Raw genomic sequence first — 25,022 nt, 5'->3', positions numbered from 1 at the left:
ATTTAGAGGTCCGTGAATGTTTTGGTGGATGATCACAATATCTCTGATTATTTCTGTTGTCAATTTGTGCATTTACTTTGTCTCTCTCTTTTGTTGTTAACAGCTGAAAGTGAAATTGATATAACTGATATACATTGAATAATTAAATCAGCACAGTACTTTGCTTCTTCTCCAATGAACTCTTCGTACTTTATGTGTATTCACATGTATGTAAATGTATTTAAATGTATTTACATTTACAAATTACAATGACAAATGTTTAAACCATTGCAACAAAAATATGCCTTTGCCTCTATCAGCTCTTGTTTTTTAATTATAGCCCCATCTAACCCCTGTCATGAGTTAATGTTGTTTGTTGTATTACTTTGTTCAGAGTATTTCCTGTTTTATTTTGTAGTTCTTGCCCTGTGTATGTCTTTTCTTGTTTAACTTCCTGCCTTCATGTCTTTTCCCACCGGTTGGATTATGTGCCCTACCCTTATTGTTTTCAACTGCTCCCTTGATTGTCTCTCCTGTGCCTGATTACTCTCACCTCCCCAGTATACTTAGTCTTTGTCAGGGGCAGATCCAGACTTTTTTGACTGTTGTGGCCCAACTGGGGCACTTACTTATGCAGGGGTGGCATAAAGTATGTGTCCACACACACATGCAAATAAATAGTATTTAATCAACCCTTGCTTCTAAGCTTAATTCTTTAAGGACTCAAATAGAAGATGTGTGGTGAGAGTAACAATTTGAAGTAGTAAAGGAAATTTGCCACATTGAAATGGAAAGAAAGCTACTAGCAGCCTGTTGCAACACAGCCCAAATAGTTGATCCCACCTCTGACAAAGCAAATAGCCAATCTCAGTTTAGGACTTTGGGGTGGCACTTGGGGTGGCTGATCAGATTTCAATGGGGGCCCAGGCCACCCCTGGCTACCCTTCTGGATCCGCCCCTGGTCTTTGTCTTCCCATTTCCCTGTGCAACTTTGTTGTGGTCTATTGTCCTGAAACCTTGTTCTCAGTGTTCCCAGTGTGGATTATCTTCATGGCTCCTTCTGTGTTTGTTCTTCCTGACGATTTGTCCTTTGGATTATTCTTTTGCCTGGATCCCACAGTAAGACATTTTGTTCTGCCTTTTTGTTTTCCGTTTTATTGGCATTCAAGATTTTTGATTTGCATTGTGGATTTTTGCCTTTTTGGTCTTTTTATTGTTATGAACATTTTGCTCTGCCCTTTTGTCTTTTGTTTTATTTAATAAATCATCCAAGTCTACAAAACAAAAACAGAAAAAAAGACAAGGGAAGAACATAAAATGCAACTGTCAGGTAATCTGATAATGAAGCGAATGCATAAACAACTAAGAGAAGATCATCCTTTATTGATCCCCAGGGGGGAAGTCGGTACTTGACTACCCAGCTTCATGTAAGGCAAAAACAATCTAGATAAAGAGTAGAAATTATACATTTAACACACAATTATTTATACTCCAAATGTATGATCCTTTTTCTAAATGTGTTGCACTCTTCACAGTCAATCCTCAGTGCAACATCATTGACAATCTTGTCTTCCCCATTTTTATCTACATTTTAAACATACAGCAAAGCAAGCTGTTTTATCTGAAAAACTGTTACTCTAAATACATCAAACAAGTAAAAATAAAACATCAAGATACACATGGATGTGTATGGGTACATTTTCTATCTGAGCATCACTTTAAGACCAGTCACTAGAAACGAATCTGGCCCAAAATGCTTCAGGGTTTCCCCATCACTGTAGAGTCTTCTTGAGGAACTCAACCAGGAGGTGATGAGGGAAACCAAAATCCATCTGAATCACCACAAAGCCCTTCAGCATAGAGAGAGGAAAAGAGAGGCCAAATGAGAGGAAAGTACAACACACACTGAAGTAAATGAGCAAATAAAGTGACACTTACATCCTGAGGAAGCACTTCTGGGTTAAAGATGTCGAATAAGTTAGTTCCCTGTTTGTCCAACAGCCTGGTTAGCTCAACCTCAAGAACTGAAACAGAGTATAACAGAAAAATGCATGGCACACTTATTTGCTATATATCTTTTCCACATCTGGCATTAAACAAAACATAATGCAACATGTTCATAGATGCATTAAAGTTCCAAGAGTCAGCAAGGCCAGTCATCATGTTTGTTCATGTTACATAACATCACAACAACTGTTATTCCTTTAGCAAAATAAATACAATAACTTTAATTCTTTAGCTGAAGTAGCAAAATAAAACGGGACAATTAAAAATAAATTCATTTGAGAAGAAGATGCCTTTTATTGAGAAATCAACTGTGAGGAACCTTAAGTCTGAATGCATCCAGGAGATCTAGCACATTTTGAAAAGGAATTAGTATAATATAAATTGGAGCTGCCTGTCTTGTTAATTTTCTTTGTGCTCTTATATCTAAAATGTTACATTGACAATATTTTTGTTAGACATTCTAGCAAGAAGCTTTATTATGATGGTGTTAGCAGGTTGAGGTTTTTATCTGTGACATGTTTCGGTCTCATACCTGACAGAACCTTGGGGATGCCGATCTTGTCCACTGCTTCTCTTATGAATTCCTGTTCTGTCTCATTCAGCAACTAGAAAAAAAGTATGAGGTGTCTGTGAAATGTTCACCACATACTTTGTGTAATATTTACAGAATGAACATTTAAAAAATTAAAGGTGTAATAAGAAGGATTTTCCTAGAAAAATAAAATATAGACTTTTACAAATATAATATAATATAAATCATCACTATGGGCCTCTATACATGTGTGTTGGTGAGTGTGTGTGCAGACCCTTGTGAGACCCTTCCCTCTGAATCTATTCTGTTGTTTTGCTTTGCACGGGACGTTATCAGGAAGGGCACTGCTGTGGTTCCCTGAGCCAATCACAGCATATAGGTGAGTGTGGGAGTGGTTCAAATTAGCCCCATTCAGACCGGCGAACATGGCAAAAGAGCGATGCAGAGTTGGCCTTCTTTCTGTTGGACAGGTAGGTGCCTCAAACCGGGTAGGACAAGCTAATCGGTTAGCATGCTAGCACAAAGGATATGTTGTCGGTGTTAGCTCTGCGGGGTGGGCGTGTTCTCGCACGAGAGAGTGGGAGTTAGCTTCTGGTGACGAAGAGCCCAGGAGGAGGGGCCCAGTTTGAATGCGCTGTTGACAAAATGCATTATTATACCTTTAAATGAAATGGGATGAAGACCTACTTTTGTTTGCTTGCTTTCTTACTGATTTGAAATTTGCGAAAACTAGATTGTTGAGAGAAAATGTAGGTCTTTATCATCTAACATTTAAAATGTTTTTGTCAATGTTCTTAAGCTCTGTAGTTGTTCTTCAGTTGGAGTTCAATTGCAAAACATATCCCCATCATTTTTTGGGGCACTGTGCTAAGTCCCCTGCTGCAGCTTTATACTATAAGTATTTTTCTTGACATGAAGATTGTGGGTGAAATCAATTAAAAAAAACTTTACCTGTTGAGTTTGTAAGATAAGCTCAGATTTGAGTACATGGATCCTGGAATGAGAGAACATAAACTGACTTAAAATCTTAAATAAACTTAAAAGAAACATGTTAAAATCTGAAAGCAGCAGGCAGATCAGCCATAGCTCAGTCAGTGATGAATTAAAAACCAACAACGAAGTTCTTACTCTGACGCGTTTCCCTTTAGGGAGAGTTTCTTGTCAGCATAGGAAGCTGTGACATCCATGACCACATCCTAGGAATCAAAAAACAAACATCACTCAAACACACTGCACTGCCTTCCCTGATACAGCCTGATGACATGGACAATCTTTTAATCGATGGTCATTTCTTCGTTTTAACAAAGCCTCAGGTATAAATCAAAACTTACAGCTTTTAGATAACGAGCTACAAAAATGATGTTTAGTTAAACAGTATTTAGCTGTCAGAGCAGAACTGTTGTGCTCAGATGCAATGCCACGTGACCCCCACAATGAGGCCACTTACACTCGCAACAGAGAAGTACCGTGTCAGAGTAGGTTTTAGTGAGACCACTAAAATTGTGGTATTAAAATAGTGATTTTAATGAAAATTGTTGGAAGAGTGTTGCGTGGGCAAAGAGAAAAACAATTATATTTTGAGCAAATCAAACAAGCCGTAGTTCTTACCAAGTGGAGTCTGGACTCTACAAGTGCCCTACAAGTGTAATTACAATTAAAGCCACAGAATGTTGTGTTATTTACCTGCACTGAAACTTTTCATCTACCCGCAGTGGAATCGAACTGAACGTTTTTTTAAATCATAATTGAATATCTGTGTGAGTTCAAGGATTCCAAAAGGGCAGTGATCACTGAGAATTGAGCATTTCACTTCATGATGCTGAGTCCAGATTGTACAGTGAAAGACAAAAATCTCAATGGAAAAGATTGCACACTGAGTTTAGCCTCAACACCAGTCATTCCTTTTTGTCTGATGTGCCCTCACATCCCTGTCAGATGAGATTATTTTAATTTCAATGAAATTGAAAATTAAAATTTCTGTCACTATCTATCACCAAATGAGGTAACAGAACGGTGATTGAGCCTGTGGCCCACTGATGAAAGCAGTATTATGGACTGGGTGTCTGGTGCGACTTTAGCAGAAAAAATCACAAGCAGCACCCAGTTAGTGACGCGTTTTCCAACACCCAGCAGTGGTTGGTCTGCCAGAGAGGGTAGGCGGAGCTAAGCGGCTGCTTTTCCGGTCTCTGCAAGTGTTGTGAGTAAACAGTAATCTACTATGTCTGAACAAACAAAGAAAAGGTCGATGACTACAGATACAACTTCAGACATAAGTGAACAGTCTAAAAAGGAAGTGACTGTCAGTGAGGAAAATCAAGAGTTACAAACGGAGCCAACTATGGATGTCACACATGCAACACTGTCTGGGTATCTGGGAAGTGTGCTTTCGCAGTTACCGTTTATCAATATAGGTGCCACAAAAGAGAACGAAACTGAGATCTTTGAAATTATCACTTTAACACCAACTTTTCCAAGCATTCATTTCAACTCATTTTAAATTGGATGTAAAGTAACACAAGAACATAAAAGTGGATACAATATCAAATAAATCTGAATTTAGTTTGGTTATGCCAAATTGAACTACCTTAGTACCTGGACTTAGGGTGGTGGACACTTTTAGATATTTATTTCAATTGCTTGTCCATTACATTGATTTTTTCCATTACATTTAGATGAATATTTTGACTGTTTATTATTTACATTAAGCCAATTATTATGATCTTTTGACTTCTCTCTCACTCACGATGGGCGTTACCTGGTTGGTAATGCACAACTCTAAAGAGGAGCTAAACTGGTGTCAAGGAAGACAATCTTTTGTGGAATGCAAACAGGCTAAGACTCATCTCATGAAATTATGATTTTTTCTTGTTATAGACGAAGCGTAAAATACCGTTTGAAAGTAGAGGGTTGGTGCGCCTTGACTCCCACAGTGCAGCTGTCCTGAGGCCTTCGCCCAGACGGTGGTACCCAAGGTGGAGGTGTTTAGGTAGGGAACAGAGGAGCTCCACACTCTGAGCTCTGGAGAACCTGATTCCAGCAGACACTGAACACATACAAACATAGAACAATATGTTTCACCAGAAAAAAGTTTATACATGTAAGTATTTGGTAGCATGCAGGGATGAGGATGTTTCACTGTTACCTTGCTGATAATTTCAGGCATAGCACTGAAGAGATTTGTACTGAAAAGTTCCTGAAATCACAATCATCAGTATAAAGTCAGACCGAGCAAGAAATTAAACAGCAAAATTATAATAATAAGGTTCCAATGATTTCAAAGAGGGTAAGATCCTTCTGAAACAAATTTATTAACAAGACAACACATCCATGATAAATAATAAAGGCCATACTTAAAAGTTTTGTACTTACAGTGAGCTCTGCTCCAGAGATGTTGAGCTGAAAACGGCCATCTTGGTGGGCAGCAGTCAGCATTGGGTTAAAGAGCTGGTCTGGGATTAAACACAAGTTTTTGGTGTACCCCACAAGACTTTCAGCACAAAATCACCTTTAGATAACTAAACACAGTCTTAAGAACTGAGAAAATGAACCTAAAATAGGATTCCTGGAGGTTATATCACCTGGCCATACTGTAAGAGTAGAAAATCAGGGGCAGCATCTGTTAATAGAGCACTAAGTCCATTTCTCACTGTAGCATATTATTTGGAGAGATCCAGTCTCTATGTATTTTTACCACTCATGAATTCTCAGGGGATGAGACCTGAATTTTAATCTAAACAATATCAGTGACTACACCAAACATTCCCTTGACAAGAACATCAGTATAAGTCAATTATTCAAAACAGCAGAACAATATACAGTGATGTTTTTAAAACATATTTTTTTGTCCATAAATCTTTACATGTCATTTATGGTATTGATAAGGTTGTGGAAATGATAAATAAACTATGATTAAGTTTATGTAATGGTTGTGGAAATGGTCTGTCACATCCCACGCGCCTGATCACACTCAGTGCAAGTGAACTCTGTGTGCCCACTCCGAGTATTCCACTTAACATGGCATTGAGTGAGAAGTAGATAAGTTGCTATTTCTCTGTTGTTTATACTTTTGTTCACTGTATGCTGTATTAAGTGTAGTTTAAATGGTTATTTAGCGCTGGTAATCACTACATGCTAACTTCATATGCCTATTCTAGCAATAAGCCCTGTATGTTTCTGTATGTCTATGCTCGATGTCTAACTTAAGGTTTGCCTTGGCTGTCAATGTTAAATTATTTTTCAATAATCAGTCTGTCTGTTGTATTTGATGGGTACAGAAACAAACTAAGACTTAGAACACGCCTTATGTGTACTTGCCTCAATATTTAGATAAACCTCAGCCCTGAACTCAGCCTCTTTTTCTTCCAAACTCTCAACCACGCATTCAAAAATGGTGTTCTGATCCCACACGCTAAAGTGATGGCTGACACATTTATAGACTGATAGCACACAAATTCTTTCATACACAGGGGAAGAGTCTGGCTTTCCTTATTAAAGTCCAAATCACATTTGGCACAAAAACTTACTTTCTACCTTGTTTCATGAAGGACTTCCTTTACTGGCACTATATGTTGCTACTAGCAAATAGCAAACTAACCCTAACACTGGACGACACAGATACTCTATCAAACCTAGGATATAAGCTTATTCCAATATAAAGAATTTGAATGACCAACATGAATCAGTGTTTCATTGATATTTTTGTTGTTGAGTCCTTAAACCATCAAGAGCATTGAGACATGCAGCACCATTGGATACCTAGTGCTCACCTGACAGCCAGAAATAGAGCATCCTGTTTTCAGTCAGCTGGCTGGGGTGGAAAACTGAGTCATTGATGACAGCGGAGATGTTGTTGTAGTTGGTCAGCCCCTAGAAGATTTATAAGATTAAAAAAAAAAAAAGGAAGTGAAAAATGTAATGTGGTGAACACAGAGACAACAATATGAGCTTGAAGACCATAAACAAGGACATTCTTATTTGCATGGACACTGATCACAACTGCTATCGAGGTTTGGACACTGAGGGACAGTCAAAAAAATTATGTCCACGGGCAGGGGCCTAACTTAGAGCTGGAATATTATTTTATATGATGTATTACATTGCAAAATTAATACAACAAAAAATAATAATAGGAAGATATGGTCGTGACCGTATATACAGGTCTTGTTAACCTTGTGGTATGATTCTACGTAGTTTGCGGTGATGACAGGAGCAGCAGTTACACCAATATCCATACTGATGGCTCCATCACTGAGGAACTGCCCTGTAAACACACACACAACACATACTGTATACTGATGTTTGCTGGCCTGCAAGAAAACACTCAGATGAATATTTATGGATTCACACAAATGTTCAACCAAAAAAATGTTCTTTCAAAACATGTAAAGATATGAACCGACTCTTGCTCTCTCTCGTTTTCTTACACACTCAGACTCACACATGTGCACACACCTGCTGTATCTTGAATGAAGTCAGCCAGTATATTTGCCACTTTGTTGATCTCCTTGCAGATCTGCATTCGAGAACAGACTCATCATTGTATAGGACAACTGCTGATAGGACATCCCAAACATGCTAATAATTGATTGCTATATTTAGTCAAGTTTACTCTCGCTACTGGGGTGAAAAGAGATGGTAAGTGCTGATCTGCCCTCACCTGTCCCTTTATGACCAGTTTGACAGTAAAGGTGATGAAGTCTGTGAAAAGCCTCTTCAGCCAGTTTGGTCTGGCCAAATAGAACATAAAAAAAGGGTCAGACACTGTTAGTATGATGCCTTTTATGTCCTGCTGGTGACACTCAGGGTTCAGTTTTGATACTTACTCTTTGTCCCCCTGCAGGTGCAGACCCAGCTTGTGAAAGTTCAAATAACAGTCTGACGTGTCTGCAGCTACCTTCCCTCCTCCACAGTCTGACAGATGAGACAGACAGAGATAACAGTGAACTGATGCGAGGACATATGTATTAACTGAGGTAAAAGATAGGGGCGTTCAGCACATTGAACCAGAAGTAGCACAGGTGCAAATGCATTAGAGTATTGATTTCATGGCAACAAATCTGAGGTCAGTGAGGCAGCAGAGGAAACTAAATGAATTGAACAATGACAATTTAGCAGAGTTTAGGATGAGGCTTTACAGGTTTCTATCAAGCCTCAATCCCTTTGTAATGTACAACATAAGGAACTTACAAAGTTTTGGGTTGATTCCAAGATCAATCTGAGACTCAATTTCAAAGTAAACTGAATGTTGAACATTGACACTAGAGAAGAAAGAAAAAAAATAGAAAACATTAACAGATAGCAAAAAAATACATATCAATAAGAAATCAATTACCGGGACATTTCCTTTTTTCAAAAGTCATGAAAATGCAGCCTGTAAGAGCAGCTTAATGAACAGAAAATCCCCTCACAGTGCTGCTTTGTCTGTCTGATGAAATGGAATCTTTGACAAATGCAATGCCAGCAGCAGCTAGAGCTCTCAGCTCTTTTAGCGCCCAAGGAACTTAAAAAAAAAGCAATAGAAACTTTATTTTAATGTAAGACTATGTAACAATGTACAGTTACAGGATAATCATAAATACTGACACAGAATATCACAGTAGCATGTCCTTAAAAAATGAACCATAATAAATCATTCAATCAATCAATTTATGCAACTAGATGCAAAAAGGGCATCTGGGATAAATAGATAACAGGCCTAAAAAGGGACTTATAGAACTAAATAGAATAATAATAATAATAATCAGAATAATAATAAGTGAATATTTTGGTTTTAGTCCAGACAACCACAATGGAAAGAAATGGGTCGAGTGTACATGGATTGATTGTTTTCTCTTTTGCATCACTGTTTGTTCTGACAGAATAAGTGAAAGACGTGAGATGTGGCTGGTCAGACTCACAGCCAGCTACCGTATCCATACTGGAGGGTTCCTTTAAAGACTGCAGACACGTTGCTTATTTCCATGCCGATGCCTTCACCTGGACGCAGTTCAAAATCACTCCGACCAATAGACAGGTTGTGGATCTCCAAACTGGTCAATAGCGAGACATGACACAATTTTATCACATGTTGTGGGTCCATCTGTTTGTCAGTGTTTGTGTGTATGTTTATGCCTGTGTGTTTGCTTACTTGTCAAGGCCATATTTGACTTTCCCGATATAGAGCAGGGATTTTTCTCCCTTCATACTCGGGTATCTGGCATGTTGGAACGCTGCCTCAATCACCTTGGTGGTTTTCTCATTCACTACCCGCGACACAAAGACAAAGAAACTTTGAACAATAGATGGCAGCCAGGTGGGAACACACAAAAGTACACCTAAGCAGCTGGATCCTCATTGGCAAAAATGAATACACCAAAGTAAGCTCCACTATAATAACATTATGTCCTTAACCAGAAGCAATAGTATATGCTGCAAACGCTGCAAAAAGTGAAAGCTTCCATTACAGAGTCTACATTGTTTGTCACTGACACAGGCTAAAAGTTAGAGAGAGGTCTACTGAAAAAAACAGGAAAATTTCCACACAGCCATCAGACATCCTTTTTGCCATGGGCACCAGGAATTGTGGGAAATGTGGGTTTCATTTTGAGCAGCACTTGCACAAACATAAGCGTTTGTATGACATTCATCATAAAATCGAATTAACAGCAATTTTGGTAGGTTGCTAAACAAAAGAGTGACTTGATTAAACAGTTTAATGAATCAAGAGTTTGAAATATATATCAAAACAAAATCAAAGTCCCACTCACACACGACAGCTGCAGGGTAGGTGAGGCGACACACTGCTCCGGTGAATCTGTAGGCTGAAGCCGGGTCCTGTAGGCAGGCATGGGACGCCCCAAACACAGAGAGGAACAGCAGGAGCAGCAGCGGTGGAAAAACATCACAAGGCATTGTGCAGTTGAATATTTCCCCTCTCTGAGATTTGAATCGGGGTCTTTAACCCTGAGGACTGTTTGTAGTTCGTTGTATGTTTATAGGTGTAACTTTCTGCCACAGCTTACTTACTTCAAGGTAGATCGCTATTCCAAAAGTTGACTCAGTTCACGTTTAAATTTCCCTGATCACTATTTTATCCATCTCCCTTCAAGTTCTTCTTTAAGACTCAAATTCCCATGAGCTGCAACCTTTCTTTACTGTCCTAGGTTATTGCTGAGAGAACCCTACAGCCAAAAAACCTTTGATGTTTCCACTGTCAGGGAGGGCTCAGTGCACCACAAAGACCCAGTAGATACCATGTCCTTGATCCAATCACATATGGACAACTTGTGTGATTCACACTTCATGGAAGAACAAACACTGACTCAGGCTTGTCTTTTTACACAAAGTCCCCTTAAAGTAAACTGATCAAAGTTCAAACTTTCTTCTATACCAGAGACACAATATCTCTTACGTTTTTAACCATTCAGACCAAATACAAATACAACAGTTATTATAACCAGTATTCATACCAAACAGATTATAAGAAAAAATATCACAAGTACAATATCCATAAAGTATAAACTACATGCTGGAGATGAGCATGATTGAGTGGTAAATCCAAATGGTGTTTGCTTTTAACTTACTCTACTTTCAGCGCTAAAATGCTGAAAATCCTTAAATGGTATGGAACATAGCCTCTCTGAACAAAGACTCTTTCAACAAGTGCAGGCTCACAGGAAAACCAGACACCGAAGCTGGCTGAAACATGAACTATGTATTCCCTTGTGGGGATTCCCTCCGAATCTAATGCATCTATTTGTTCACCTCTATCCCCACCCCCCTGCTGAATGAGTTTGGTTTGGGTGGAAAGGGGAGGTACAGAGATCACAATCAACATCAAAGTGGAAAACTCATCCAGGAAAGGGCTTTAACAATATTCTGTGTGGTGCACTGGCACCATCTACTGTGAGCTCTGATGGAGTTGTAGCCATGGTTACCACATGCTGGTAGGTTATTGCAGGACAGCAAATGCATGTATGTGTGGAGATAGGACACAAACTGTGACCACCAACACCAGCATACACACACTTAAATATATGTTCAGACAAAAAGTGGTAATCTTGCAATCATTCAGTGCAAAGCTGCTCATTAAGCCAAAGTGTGTTTACTGTACTTAATGGGAGCTTAGAGAGGATAAAATACAGATACAATATACAAATAGAATGCAATGAAAGTAGTAGGTGTCTGTACAAACAAAAAAAAGTAACAAAAATTAAGAAGACAGTGACAACAAACAAAACTTTGAAGATGAAAAGGAAAACAACACTTGTAGCAGAGCTCAAAAGAGATCAATGAGAACCATCTACAAGAGCTAGCAAGATAGTTTTACAAAGTCTGCATTAAAGCTTCACGCTGAACTAAGGTGGCCAACAAAGACAAATGCTCCACAACAAGAATACAGATTTCCATCAGTAGAAATGTGCTGCCATTTCAGAAACAATGGCAATTCAAATCACATGCAAAAATCCCAAACCAATTCAACAATAGAAATTTGCTGCAAATGAAAAAATGGGCTGCAGAAAGGGGGGGTGGGACTGCTACCAGAAAGTAACTTTAGGCTTTGGTTGCTATGAAGGAACCTGCCCAATATTGTCTAGACAAAAAGCCTACATTGATACCTCCATTACTTAAATAACTAATATAATCTCCAGATGCAGCCCTTAGACCTGATGCCCATTGTCCTTGCTCCCAGTGCGGAATCCTTGACAACCTGCTTTTGTAGGTGTCCATAATGATAGACTTATGCAGGCCCCAGTGTGTCTGAGCTAAGTTCGGCTCTGTCTTTTCTGCACTTGTCTTTTCTGCTGTAGCGTGAATCGCCTTGACCTTAATTCTGCATCTTTTTACAAAGTATTCTGATCATTGGAACAGACACATGCAGAGTCTGTAAGAAGAGTGCTGTTACAAATGGTCAATTTAGGTACCAACCATCCCCCAAGTTTACGACCCTTCTCACATTCCAGAGAAGATAACTCACATGCAGACACATCCTTTCTGCAAAGAATATAAGGACTAAAGTGACTGATTCTCCTATGCAATTGAAATGTACTTAAAGTAATGTTATGCAGAGCTAACATATTTTAATACTGTGAAAATTGTTTTAATGTGAATCTGAAACTGCAGTTCTCCTCCTCCTGATCACACCTCCTCCTCATGTCTGTCTGCTAACAAAGGAAGACCACATGTGGACAAGTGAGATCATTTGATCCATTCATGTGATGTGCAGAAAGGTTTACCTGTGCATATGCAGACGTGTACGTGTACATGTATATACTATTTGTTGTCATAATGGATGTTGCCATCAACCTCGTTGTTTAATTGTTTAGTTCATTTAATCCCTTTTCAACAGGTTTTATTCAACAATTAATATAAAGTGTTTGGTATCGTTCTGTAGTTGACAGAGCCCAACTTTTAAATATAGAAGAATTAAATATGTGAAGTAGGCAATATTGATTTTAATGCTTTAAAAGACATAATCTCAATCTCAGAGCCTTCTCCTTATGGGTGTGGCTAGAGAGGGACCACAGAGACCAGACCCCTCTGGTCCCAAGGTTATAAAGCTCCAAGCAACTTCTTCTTGCTCTTCTCCTGTTGGGTCTTCACCGGTTGTTCTTCTCCTGTTGCTCTTGTTCCTGACTCCTCTGAGTTCTCTTCCCACAATCTTCCTTGGTGTCCTTTTAAACTCTCAACTGCTGAACGATGCCATTAGTAATTAAATCCCATTTAATTCTAAAACATCAAAGAAACTAGTCACAGATGCCGTCTACAATGTGGTCCGTTGTCATTCATGTATTGTTCATCGTTGTATTCATTGTCCCTGTTCATTTATTCATTCATATTCTACTTAGAAGTAGCTAAATAAACCTCTCATTTATAAAGACCTTGATCCATGTGATTTCTGTGTGTATGAAATGGTAAAGTCACTGTACACCATGTCCAAGAACCTCGTAGCAACCCTGACATCATGAGCCTAAAGTCATTAATAACTAATTATAAGTTTTCCCTGTTTTGTCAAAATTGGGTGGCGTCCAACACTGAATTTAAGGTAAACCTAAATCCTTTTGCTATTAATTACTTATTAATCTTGCTACCCCTTAACGCTACACCGCATAAGACAAATGGACATGATGGAACAAATGAGGCTGTGGTCTGTCCATCAGTCATCTTCACTGGTCCTTGCATTGGTGCTGAGCACATCATGGCAGCTTTTGGTGCGGACAATTTCATAGTCCATGAGGTGCCAGAGTTTAGAGCGAGGATGCATCCAATAATGTTGTGAATATATTATTTCGGTCGCAAAGTGTGTTGGTGATGATCAGGTTGTGTTCCAAACACTTAGTATACGTAGTATGCAGTTGGTATTGTCAACTCCTTCTCCCCAATATGCCTCTCCATAGTTTGTAATGTTGCCCCATCATGGCATTGAGGTCTCCCAGCACAAATAGCTTGTCCTCCTTTAGTTCAAAAGTCTGAAGATAAGACTTGGCTGCACACACACACACACACACACACACGCACACACACACACACACACACACACACACACACACACAGATTAGAGCAGGAATATATAAAAAACAATCATGTAGGATGAAAGTACTGAAATTCTTGCTTAATTAATGTAACTGGTAAATCTCATCCCTCTGTTGATAATCAAACTTTTAGAGTCTCCTTGTTTCACACTTAACAATTTCCTCCAGTTACTTTGCAAACATGCGATTCCGTCGTAGTGCTGCAGTTACACTACCACGTTCATACGCAGTTGTCTGCAGCAAATCCTGCTTGTATTTGTAGCGGCTCTAGTGCAACTATAGTGTACTAGAGGTCATATTATCATACTACAGTTCCCTATGTTCACCCCTTGCTGACTGACCTTCAGCCAGTTCATGCATTTAAACATGAGGTTAACAAACTCTGGTTGCACTCAGTAAAACACCACAACACAGTCTGAAATAAACACAATAACAAACTGTTAAAGTTAAGAACATTTATTGCATCCATTATTGCAAGTCTCCCTCAAAAAACACTTTATTTCACAACATCCCACAACTTTTACACAAGACAGTGAGATGTTTAAAGCTTTAATAATAAAACTTCCAATTTTACAACGTGACCAATGTCACAAACTACTGTCATTCCCCAAAGGGAATCAGAATGCTAGCTTTGCAACTGGGGTTGATGCAGAACACAAAATGGAGCTGAATACAAGATGGACTTTACACCTTGTAAGCTATAAGGTGTAATACATCCTTTTTTTACAGCAACATTGTTAAGATAAGATAGGAAAGCCCACTTATTGCTCATTATAGATGAATAAAACATGCACAGATTGGAAACAGTTATTAAACCCAAAGCAAGTGATTGGAACTCAGGTCACATAACAGCCTGACATCCATAATTTTATCACGTTAATAAAGTAAACAGTATTGCAGTGACAAAATGTCACGGTCATTAGTACATCTGATCTGTGACAGTGAAGGCTTCCCAATTCTTAAATGACAACTACAGTAGGAATGATGCGAGTCAGCTGCATTATGCAATATTCAGAATAACTGAGCCCCTCTCAACAAAGAATTAAAAAAACTCACAATTCTGAGAACTATTTTTATAATAGAAATCTTTCCATGTGAAAGAATAATAAACCTTAACCCCTCTTTACACAAAGAAGCTTGCATAAGATACATGTAGTAAAGTGCTTTGTGTTACAAAACTTCACCATTACTATTTTTAGGAAAATGTAACTAACAATTTGGCACATGATGCTCTATAGCAGGAAAATCCATCCCAAAATCCTTCTCTGGGTTTGTTTTTTTAAACAGTCATTTTCTTCTAACATTGATACTGTTAAATGTTCAGTATAGTGACTGTATGGAAGGGCTGAAATAATAAATCAATTATGAATCTAATCTTGTCCTTTGTTGTGTTATATTGTAATGCTATTAATTCAGCTATAATCCTTTTGGGCTTTCTAGGCTTCCATAGACAGAAGCAAAGTCTGTCAAAGTTACAAAAACAAATCTTGTTTCTCAGGGGAAATTCAGATTAAGATAACTGTATGATGCAGTGCAGTCCCGTCTCTGTAAGGATTTTCCCTTCAACTGAACATGGCTGATATAATCCTTATAAGCATGAGAGGTCTGGATCAGAGTCTTTATTATAAAACCTCAGATGAACTGATGTTGAATCCTAGGGGATCAGAAAGCACTTAAACCTCGCAGGAAGAGTAATTCAGGCAAAGCAGTCTTAGAGGGGCAGCTAAGAGGTTTATTTTTCACTCTCCTCTGCCACCTACTGTTGTTTCATGGATAAAGGAACCACGCAGGCAACTGTACTTATCTTACAATATGGAATAAAATGGTGTGGCACAGCTATATGTTGCTGGTGCTTTGTCTTTGTGTTTATTCTCAAAAGAAAGAGCAATGTCACACGGGAGCTCTTAGCCCTACTGTCCTACATTATGTTTCAATTGAGAGGTCACTGTTGACAGGGATCCATACAATGCCGTTTCCATTCAGTCTTGAGTTGACAGCCTCAAACAGGTTGCACTAACTTTTCAAGCATTAATTCCAGGGGCTTTGTTTCCCAACTAAATCATAAGAAAAGTCTGCTGTCTCTGTCCTAAAGTCCTCAGTTGGCCACACCCTGTGGAGCATCAGGTATGAGAGAGGAGAAGAAAGTTTTAAAGAAAACCCAGGTGGTCCACATGACTGACACCCTGTGAGGAGGCACTAAAACTGCTGTCATTTGTGCTTGTCCATCTGCAGCAGCTGGTTCCTCCTGTTCTCTGTCAGCAATTTCAGCCTAAAAAAGACAAGAAGAAGACTTTTCAAAACCTAAGTTGAATTAAGTTGAATTAAAGGCCAAAATCAGGGAGATTTTTTCTTACTGGATCTGGGTTCTGGTTTCTGTTCTCATTCTGCTGGTTGTGCTGGACCTCAGCGGGCTGCAGTTGGTTCGGTTCTTGGATCTGCACTCGCCTTCTGAAGGGAAACCAGCCAGCAGTGTGCCTGTGGAGGAGAGTTTCAACTGTTTATTATTTACATATCCAGCATGCGTGATAACATGATGAATATAAGTCCAATATTATCCCTTTAGTCTATTTTGGTCTCTCTTAAACAGCATCTATTCTACAACTTGTTCACGTTTTGGGATAACAAAAAAAGTATTCTTTGCCCTTCTCCTAGGAGACATCCTGTTTGCATGCTTTGTACAACATGTTCTGATCTGTGGACCGAAGCTGTTTTGAGTAAAGACTGTGGTTTGCATGTGATTTGTTTCAACTTTTGATTTCAAAGTCCCTCATAATTATCCTCAGTTCTTCTTAAAAACGTGTTACTTAGCTCTGAACAGGAGTCATGTGTGAAATTAAATAATGACAAAACTATTTTCTTTAAGTTCCGCAGTGAGTGATCAAAGAGGAAAAGGGGAAGAGAACTGTTTAGTGACATAAACGTCTGTTTCTTTTCTCCACCCTTACCTTCTCTTCTTGGTCATGTCACCTCAAAAACATCAAAAAGCATTTCTCACTTTTCGAGTTTTTTTTGTTCTGTTTGACAAACAAACACAACCAACAAACTTCTGAACCTACTTAATCCATGCCTGCGAAATGGAATGTGTATGATGAACTAAAACATGACTATTTGTGTTGGGGTGAAGGGTTATGTAACAGCAAACAGAGTGTGAGAGCAGGACATGTTAAGTAAATGAACAACGTGGCCTGTACTGATAATAACAACAGTGTTGATGTGGAAAAAGGCTGTTAGGAGGAACTTGAACCAATAACATGGCGAAGAGTAATACCACACACACACACACACACACACACACACACACACACACACACACACACACACACACACACACACACACAGTTAATGCCATTGGGGTTCTTATTTGTTCTTATTCATTTGCATTCATTTTTTTTACAGAGTCTTTATCATTTGAATAAAAAGTGGTTTAAGGAAGTGAGACACCGCATCCTGCTTCAGTGCACAGACGGGAAGTACAACAAAGAAGCTAAGATGGCTGTTCATTTCTGAGCCATTCCACACATATTATAAGATATATCTATATATACTGAGATCATGAAGACCTCAATGAGACATCATAGCTTGTATTTGCTTATCAAAAGATGAAACAGTACGGGCCAACCTCTTAAAAACTGTTTCAAGTACCAATAATACTGACATTTCAAAGCTGAACCTTTTAACAGGGTTAATTAAAATGATTATAGTAACACAAGCTAGGCAGAGCTTTAGCTTTACCATTCTACTAGACTTTTTTACTATAATATCACCATACCTACTGCTCTGGACCCAGTGTTTTATTTTTCTTTAATCTATAGTTTCCTAGCCTTCTTTTCACTTATGACCAAACCTCTACTTAGTCTTACATATGATTGGTCTATAAAATAAGACATAAAATATATATGTATGATTAATAATAATAAAGTGATTTAAACAGTTATGGATGTCAATGTAATAATTGATTAGGTGATTGAGAGTGAAACTTCTGCTCATGTTAACTTCAGTTGTAATTCAAAAGTCAGAGTTTTGTTCTGAGCTTAGCTGCTTTCACTTGTTTGTTCTTATATTTAGCTTGGGTATAACAGGTTTGAAGGGAACATATCCTGAAGGCTGGGTCGTAAGTAATCACCGTCATCAGCTACTTTGTTTATCCAGTGACACCGACGAGTCATGCATATCAGGCAGGCTACTATGCTCCTCTTCTAGCGGTTTTTATACTTTAGTAGTTTTCCAAACCCTCAGTAACACACAAATATGACTGTTTTCTGTTGAAATCATATACAGACACACAACTCAAACAACCCAGTCTCCTATTTGGCCCTTGACTTGTTATAAATGATTAATGTGGTGAATTGAGTGTTTGCTTTCAAGACTCTGGATGCCAATAGAGGCAGCTGAAAAGGACCTGAGAGGCTAAAATCATTAAAGTGGAGTTCTTTAAGATAAGTCACTTAACTCACAGCCAAGTTTGGTTATTGGATTTTAAAATGTTAAGGCCCACATTTGTCAAAGCAGAAAGCAGCGGATTGAACTTACAGGTACATGAGGAAAAGGGTGCTCATCACCAGCAGAAAGCGACTGAGGTTGGAGTTGAAGTACACGATCATGAGCAGAACGCCAAATCGAGCGGCGGTGTACAACCAGTCTAGCCAATCACGCTCAATATCCTCCTCATCCTCCATTACAGGCCCGCCCTGCGCATTCATCCTCATGTTCTGGTTGGCCTCCCCAGGGTTGATGAAAGCTCCATCTTGCGCTGGGTTCTGGTTGGCTTGCAGGTTGTCAATGGGGTTCTGATTGGCAATGGGGGCTGGTACTGGTACATGGTGGGCGTGAACGGGAGGGTACTGGCCGATGGTTGTAGCTGGTGCAGAGGGGACGTTGCCTGCTGCTGCCAGCGCTGCATGGCTGTTGGTGGAATTAAGAAGCAAACATCAAGAGTATTAGAAACCAGCTTTTCAAAGGCTTTCATGGTCATACCAGACCCCACTGAGACCCTAAAAACCAAGGAAAAGCAGTATCAATACAAATTAAAAAAATGAAATGAAAACTCACTATTGCATGTAATACTGTTGAGCATAGACATGCTGGAGCCACAAAAGCTGTTGAGGGCTGTACAGGGAGTAGGAGGGAAAGGCTGGTTGGGTCATCTGTGGTGCTCCGGGCCTGCAGGAAAAGATGATAGACTATTACCTACAGTTCAATATTGTAATCTAGTGAAAGCAATAAGAGTGAACAGTGAACACAAGATAAAAAAAATTAAAGATATAACGATTTAAAAAAAATTTGTTATATACATTTTTTATTAGGGCGGCTGTAGATCAGAGGTAGAGTGCGTCACCCTTCAGTCAGAAAGTTGGCGTTTCAATCCTCAGTTCCTTTTGTGTATGTGTCAATATCATTGGATGAGATGCTGACACCCAAATTGCTCTAGAAGGCATGGCCTACGGTGTATGAATGTGTTTGAATGCTGATAAGTATGCTGCAATCAAATGTGTGAAAGGGTGAAAATGACATGTAGTGTAAAAGCGCATTGAGTGGACGGAAGACTAGCACTATATAAGATCAGTCCACTTAACTATTTTTTCCAATCTAGTTGAAATAGAAGGGAAGGCAAAACTTGTTGTAACATAGCTAATGTGCTATCTGTTGCTTCTGAGATGAGGCATCTTGTCAAGTTAAAATCAAGGGCGTGTTTCATAGTTTCAGAATGGTATGACATGACCTCTTTTACTTCCCCTTAGGCACATGGCAACGCAGTAACACGTAGAGCAAGGGTTTCAAAATGAAATGAAACACCCACTCCTGAGCAGCCCGAAAAACAGATACTGGCCGAGTATATGTTTCCTACAATAACAGAAAACCTTACTTTATATTATGTCACAAATTGATGAAAGATCACAATACATTCAATTCATTTAGTCAGTGTCAGTCGGAAGCTGTTGTATAAACTTTGGACAAAGTCTGCTGAATCATGTCCCAAAATTGTCCACTTGCTTTGGATTCTCTAGACATGATGGCTCTGTTTACATGTTGGTTCATCTGGACATTACACTGACTTTGTACTAGGGAGCTGGCAGGATAGAGTCATTTTAATGTCCAGACAACTGATTGATCCTGATCCTGTGGGTAATGTCAACACAAATTCATGGTTGCAGTGTATGCTTGAAAGAGACTTGTGTCACTTAAGATGGTGAGAGGGATCTGCTTGAGTGGAAGACGGAAACACAACAAGTCAGAAATTTACTGCATCAAATTTGACTGTATTTGCTAGTTATGGCAACACTGATAAAAATGTTTAGTTGTCAAACAGGTTGAAGCAGTCAGTGATGCTGGATGAATCATAATCAGAAAAAGGTCTTTGTTCAATCAACAACAATGCAGGTTAATGTTATGTAGTTAGTTTTGAAAAGCAGAATCCTTGATCCTTTCGAATAGCATGAAATCACAAGCACTTGAGATCTAACAGGGATTTTTAGGGGTCCAAATTTTGTGTAATTGTGACTTTGTGCAGCTCCTAAAATGTTTAAATCAGGGGTGGCCAACCCTGCTCCTGGAGAGCTACCTTCCTGCATGTTTTAGGTTTCTCCTTACTCTAACACACCTGATTCGAATGTTTTGCCCATTATCAATCTCCTGAGAAGCTTCAGCTGGTTGATAACAAGCATACACATTGTTTCTTCTATTATGACTTACATTGCAGCAGCAGGCCACGTAGGAGTTCCTTGTGGAGACACTGGGGTATGTGAGTGAGCTGGAGCAGCGGGTGAAGTTGGAGCAGTCTGCCTTCTCTGTCTTAGTTCTGGTGTGCTGGGAGTCTGGACTGTGGAGGAGGGGATGCTGGAACTGGGTGAAGAAGAGGCGGCCATTGGCCTTGGACTGGATGGACACGGCTGTTCTGTTGCTTTAGTCTGAAAAACAAGAAGAGTTTGAAAATCTTGTTTAAAAATCTTATCAATATCCATCTCTCAGAGCTGCAGCTCACCAACTGAGACCAGTCTGTAGAGATGGGTTTTATTGCAGCGGATGTACAACCAGATGGACTGTTCCGCAGTAGTTGCTGATGCAGAGCATTACACCTGAGAGTGTTGTGAAACTTAAATGGGTTATCTTTAGCTATACTTTGTATCTCATAAGTGTATCTGAGCTCTGAAGGGTGACAGCTGAAGTGAAACCGTTTTACTCTATGGTGAGATGAAAATGAAGAAGGACGTGAAGAAGCGCACCTGTCAGTCTCTAAATCTGCCACCCTGCCCTCCAAACATGTTGAATGAGTTTTACACACATTTAGATACTGACCTGAGAAACTGAACATAGGGAGCCTGTGAAACATTTTATTTCAACAAAGCAATGGATATATGCTGGGGAGCTGAAACCATGTGATGAATGTTATTTACCCAGCATCACTGATGAAACATGCAAAGAAATATAAGAACATATTTGACAATAAATCTGAGTTTGGGCATTTGACTTTTTGCATAACAACTTTAAGAAAAAAGAAGAAAATTAATTTAAAATGGTATATTTTAATTCCAAAACCAAAGGGGGAAAGAAAGGGTCCTTTCTTCTGACATCACAACTCTTCAGGGAGAGAATACATTTTCAAAACAACCTCCGACCAACATCATAACTTCAAATAGTCAAATAGGCTGTGGCTTAGTGGAAGAGTCGGTCGTCTTTCAATCGTAAGGTCGGAGGTTCGATCCCCAGCTCCCTCAGGCTACATGTCGAAGTGTCCTTGGGCAAGACACTGAACCCCTAATTGCTCCCAGTGGCATTGCCAACGGGTATGAATGTGATATCTGATTGACAGTTGGGCACTTTACGTAGCAGCCTCTGCCATCAGTGTGTGAATGGGTGAATGTGATATGTAGTGTAAAAGCAGCTTTGAGTGGTCGCAAAGACTAGAAAAGTGCTATATAAGTCCATTTACCAAATAATCCCTCAGCCCAAGTCAGATGATAACAAAAACCTTGGTTTGAATCAGACGTTTTTAATGCGTGCCTTTTGACCGGTTAATGATACCATCCCCCCACCAAAGGGCCATAGGTTTGATGTTGATACTAAATGCCTGCCTATCATTGGCATGACAACATGGTCCCCAAACAGGTTGTTAAAACCCAACTATCTACACAAAAAAATGTGTGAAAACATCAGGTTCTGAGGAAAATCTACTATGAGTCTACATCATCATTTCTCACCTTAGGTCTTGCTCCCAGTGGTCCTTTGTTTGGACGAAAAGCACACACCAGATGGAGTGTGGGAATAGAGTCAGTCTGAAAGTGACAAAAAAATACCGTATTACAAAAGATACATGGTAAAAGCACAAAGATCAACTTAAGTAGTTCAGCTAACATTATTAAACCTATTAAACAGTCGGTTTCTGTTAAACACTAAAAAAAACAGAACCGGATTTTTTGGAACTGTTCCACTCACAGTGAACCTCGACATGAAGAACAGAGCAGGGAAGAGCGGAAAAGACAAGTAGTGTGCCCTTTATTCTCCCAACTAATACCAGGTCAGGCTGACACCTAAATGTTTACAAAGTTTATCTAAATGTGATTTCTCACAATCCCAAACACTATAAGACTAAAAAGTTTACTTCTGGATACTTTATGTCTAATCTTTACAATCTGATTGAAGGAAAGATTTTAGAGGAGTTTTCTCTCTGCAGGTGTTATCTAATCTCCAGCAACATGAGCCTCCTGCAAGATTTACACAACATAATCCATGAACCACACACATGAAATATTATACTCTATTGCTATTAGAAAGCATTGTAACATATACAAAGGCCCAGGAAATCTTTGTGTCTTTTAATTATCAAACAAAGGTTGGTGACAGAAAAGCAGGCTAGATAAAACCGTCTTCAGTTAGTTTGTCACCAGCAGCATAGAGGCCTATAATCTCTATAATCTCTTATGATGTTCACTCATTTCAGGTTTTTGCACATGCAATGTAAAACTTCCCTTGCATGTGGTTCTACACAATTCCACTCTTACCTGTCTGAAGAGATCTTTAATGTGTAGATAGTCGGGCAGGAGTTTACCAGCATAGATCAGTCTCTGGTCAGTCACAGCCTGCAGGAAACAAAAACGTTTCAGTTCTCAGTTTCAAATTTCAGTTTGTTAAGACAGTTATTATATAGATGTGCACTTGTGCTTTTAAAAGGTGTATGCATGCCCAAAATACAGATGCAACATATATGTTGGATGAACCTACATTTTAAAGATTTAATTTGTTCAGGTTCTATGAGTATATAACTTTGAATGTAATAAAATAGCCTGTTTGTTATTCTGTTTGTAATCACTGTTTTTTTTTTATTGCTGTAAATATGTTTTATAATAATTACCTCTGTTATGTAATCATGTATTCTGCTTTATCCTGCACTTAAGATGTACACATGGAAATACTGGTGATTCAGCCTTGTCTGGAGCACATGGCTAATTTTCCAAGAGGTGAAAGAGATGTTAAGTAATAATTAACTTTACTGTGGCACCTGGGTTGTCATTTGGACCAGGATATTTTACAGTCTACTGCCTGGCATGAGCTCAACCTCAGCACTGCACAATTTTCTTAATGCCCCAACCAGATCTCACTGAAGCATAGATCCTTCACTGTTCATATGTCTTCTCAGCAGCCTGAATGGATGGAGACCGCCAAGTTTCATTCACCCTGGAAGTTTGCAGTCACATATGCGTTAGATTTTAGGTACTTGGCTTACTGTCTTATTGAAGAGGCCTGAATGCAGCACATTCTGCTATTCAACATTTTTTAACCATTGTCAAACAGCTGTATTGTAATTCACAATCCAAGCTCATGTCGAGGATTATCAAAGCTTTACCACATAACCAGACTGGGTTATGTAGTAGACTCATATCTAACAAAAATACTACACAATATTTAGACGTAGGGTATACATACACGTAATAAACCTGGTATTCTAAACCCAATTCAATGTTCCTACACACTATCCCTTTGTATGCCAACAGGGAAGAAAATCATCAAATATGTCACCCAGTCGGGCCCATTGAAACTAATATTAAAAATCAGATTTTTGTAGGTGTGCGTGAGCACACGTAAAGCAAAACAATAACAGGGAAAAGGTTGGCAGCTGTTCACTGGCAGCAGCTTCCTTGCATCAGTCAACTGGCTCACGTCATGACATTCCAGGACACAGCATTAAGCTAACTAGTTCCGCTAACATAAGCCAGCTGACTTCTCCGCCTCGTTATAACTCACCGGTTTGGTTGGGTAAACAGTCGATAAATGCGTTTTAAGATCCTTTACAGTCCAGTTCAGACAGACGCCTTCGACGGTTTGGTCCTCCTGAGCCTGGTTGGGCGTTTTTATGAAAATAGTAATCATCTCTTGTTGAGAATCCCCTACATCCATTTTCACTCTTTCAGTCGTTGCAGTCTCGCGCTTCAGGTGATACTGTTTTCTCAGTCGCTTCAGCTCTAAAAAGAAAAGCCCTTGTGATTCAATTTCTTAGCAAGCAGAAATGAAGCAAGTGAAAATATCTTGTCTAAAAAGTAACTCGCGGGACAAAGATGAAACTTGAAATGTCTTTCTACGGGCTGTCATACGGGACTTTAACGAGGGGGAATGTTGTTTCCAAACACACTGTGGCCGCTGCTGATTGGTTACCGTCCGCTCGTGCTCAGACGTGGAGGCTTGGGGAATCGTCACTCTTCAGGCATGCGCGCATGTTATTGTTCCGAAGATCGTTTATTTAGAACAAGAAATACATTGAGGCCTTGCTTGTTAGACAGTGTGTAGGGGAAAATTAACACATTATTATCATAAATTATTAATTACCATTTATCAATCAATAATTTTATTTGTCACATGAAATTAAGGCCAGGCAGTTAGTGGAATGATTATAGCTTTAGGTACAGGAAGTTCATATCTCACAAACTCTGCTAATAGCTTAGGTTTCAAAGGCCCCATGGCCCATACTGACCAAGTCAGTTACACCTTACAGCAAACGTCTATTG

The 25,022-nt window shown here is 39.2% G+C and overlaps 2 protein-coding genes across 2 annotated transcripts; both read right to left on the bottom strand.

Annotated features, from left to right (window-relative positions):
- Window positions 1–1,751: 1,751 nt before the first annotated feature.
- On the bottom strand, window positions 1,752–10,408 carry cetp (cholesteryl ester transfer protein, plasma). Its single transcript, XM_069687156.1, has 17 exons — window positions 10,264–10,408; window positions 9,645–9,759; window positions 9,415–9,546; window positions 8,705–8,775; window positions 8,341–8,428; window positions 8,175–8,244; window positions 7,970–8,030; window positions 7,687–7,778; window positions 7,285–7,384; window positions 5,888–5,967; window positions 5,661–5,711; window positions 5,409–5,561; window positions 3,647–3,714; window positions 3,470–3,512; window positions 2,519–2,591; window positions 1,918–2,003; window positions 1,752–1,829 (listed from the first exon to the last, which is right to left on the bottom strand). Exons 1-17 carry the CDS (start codon window positions 10,406–10,408, stop codon window positions 1,752–1,754), a joined length of 1,506 nt encoding a protein of 501 aa, XP_069543257.1.
- A 4,060-nt stretch (window positions 10,409–14,468) lies between these two features.
- On the bottom strand, window positions 14,469–24,601 carry herpud1 (homocysteine-inducible, endoplasmic reticulum stress-inducible, ubiquitin-like domain member 1). Its single transcript, XM_069686339.1, has 8 exons — window positions 24,265–24,601; window positions 23,025–23,102; window positions 22,224–22,298; window positions 20,719–20,933; window positions 19,078–19,188; window positions 18,559–18,930; window positions 16,383–16,503; window positions 14,469–16,297 (listed from the first exon to the last, which is right to left on the bottom strand). Exons 1-8 carry the CDS (start codon window positions 24,415–24,417, stop codon window positions 16,124–16,126), a joined length of 1,299 nt encoding a protein of 432 aa, XP_069542440.1. The 5' UTR covers window positions 24,418–24,601; the 3' UTR covers window positions 14,469–16,123.
- Between the last annotated feature and the right edge of the window lie 421 nt (window positions 24,602–25,022).

This window comes from Semicossyphus pulcher, unplaced genomic scaffold (assembly GCF_022749685.1).
Source record: "Semicossyphus pulcher isolate SPU_LCO1_2020_fin unplaced genomic scaffold, fSemPul1.0.p SCAF_8, whole genome shotgun sequence".
In the NCBI taxonomy this organism is placed as follows: Eukaryota; Metazoa; Chordata; class Actinopteri; order Labriformes; family Labridae; genus Semicossyphus; species Semicossyphus pulcher.
The sequence above is the reverse complement of the archived record's forward strand: the minus strand, read 5'-3'. Positions and strand labels throughout refer to the sequence as shown.

Excerpts from the sequence above, each read along its gene's own strand:
- cetp (XM_069687156.1), bottom strand. The coding sequence starts at position 10,408 with ATGCCTTGTGATGTTTTTCCACCGCTGCTGCTCCTGCTGTTCCTCTCT. Across the intron at positions 2,592-3,469 it reads TTATCTTACAAACTCAACAG|TTGCTGAATGAGACAGAACA; the intron begins GTAAAGTTTTTT and ends CTTTTTTTCTAG. Across the intron at positions 2,004-2,518 it reads CATCCCCAAGGTTCTGTCAG|TTCTTGAGGTTGAGCTAACC; the intron begins GTATGAGACCGA and ends ACTCTGTTTCAG.
- herpud1 (XM_069686339.1), bottom strand. The coding sequence starts at position 24,417 with ATGGATGTAGGGGATTCTCAACAAGAGATGATTACTATTTTCATAAAA. Across the intron at positions 20,934-22,223 it reads CACTGGGAGCAAGACCTAAG|ACTAAAGCAACAGAACAGCC; the intron begins GTGAGAAATGAT and ends CTTGTTTTTCAG. Across the intron at positions 16,504-18,558 it reads ACCCTTTTCCTCATGTACCT|GCACACTGCTGGCTGGTTTC; the intron begins GTAAGTTCAATC and ends TCTCCTCCACAG.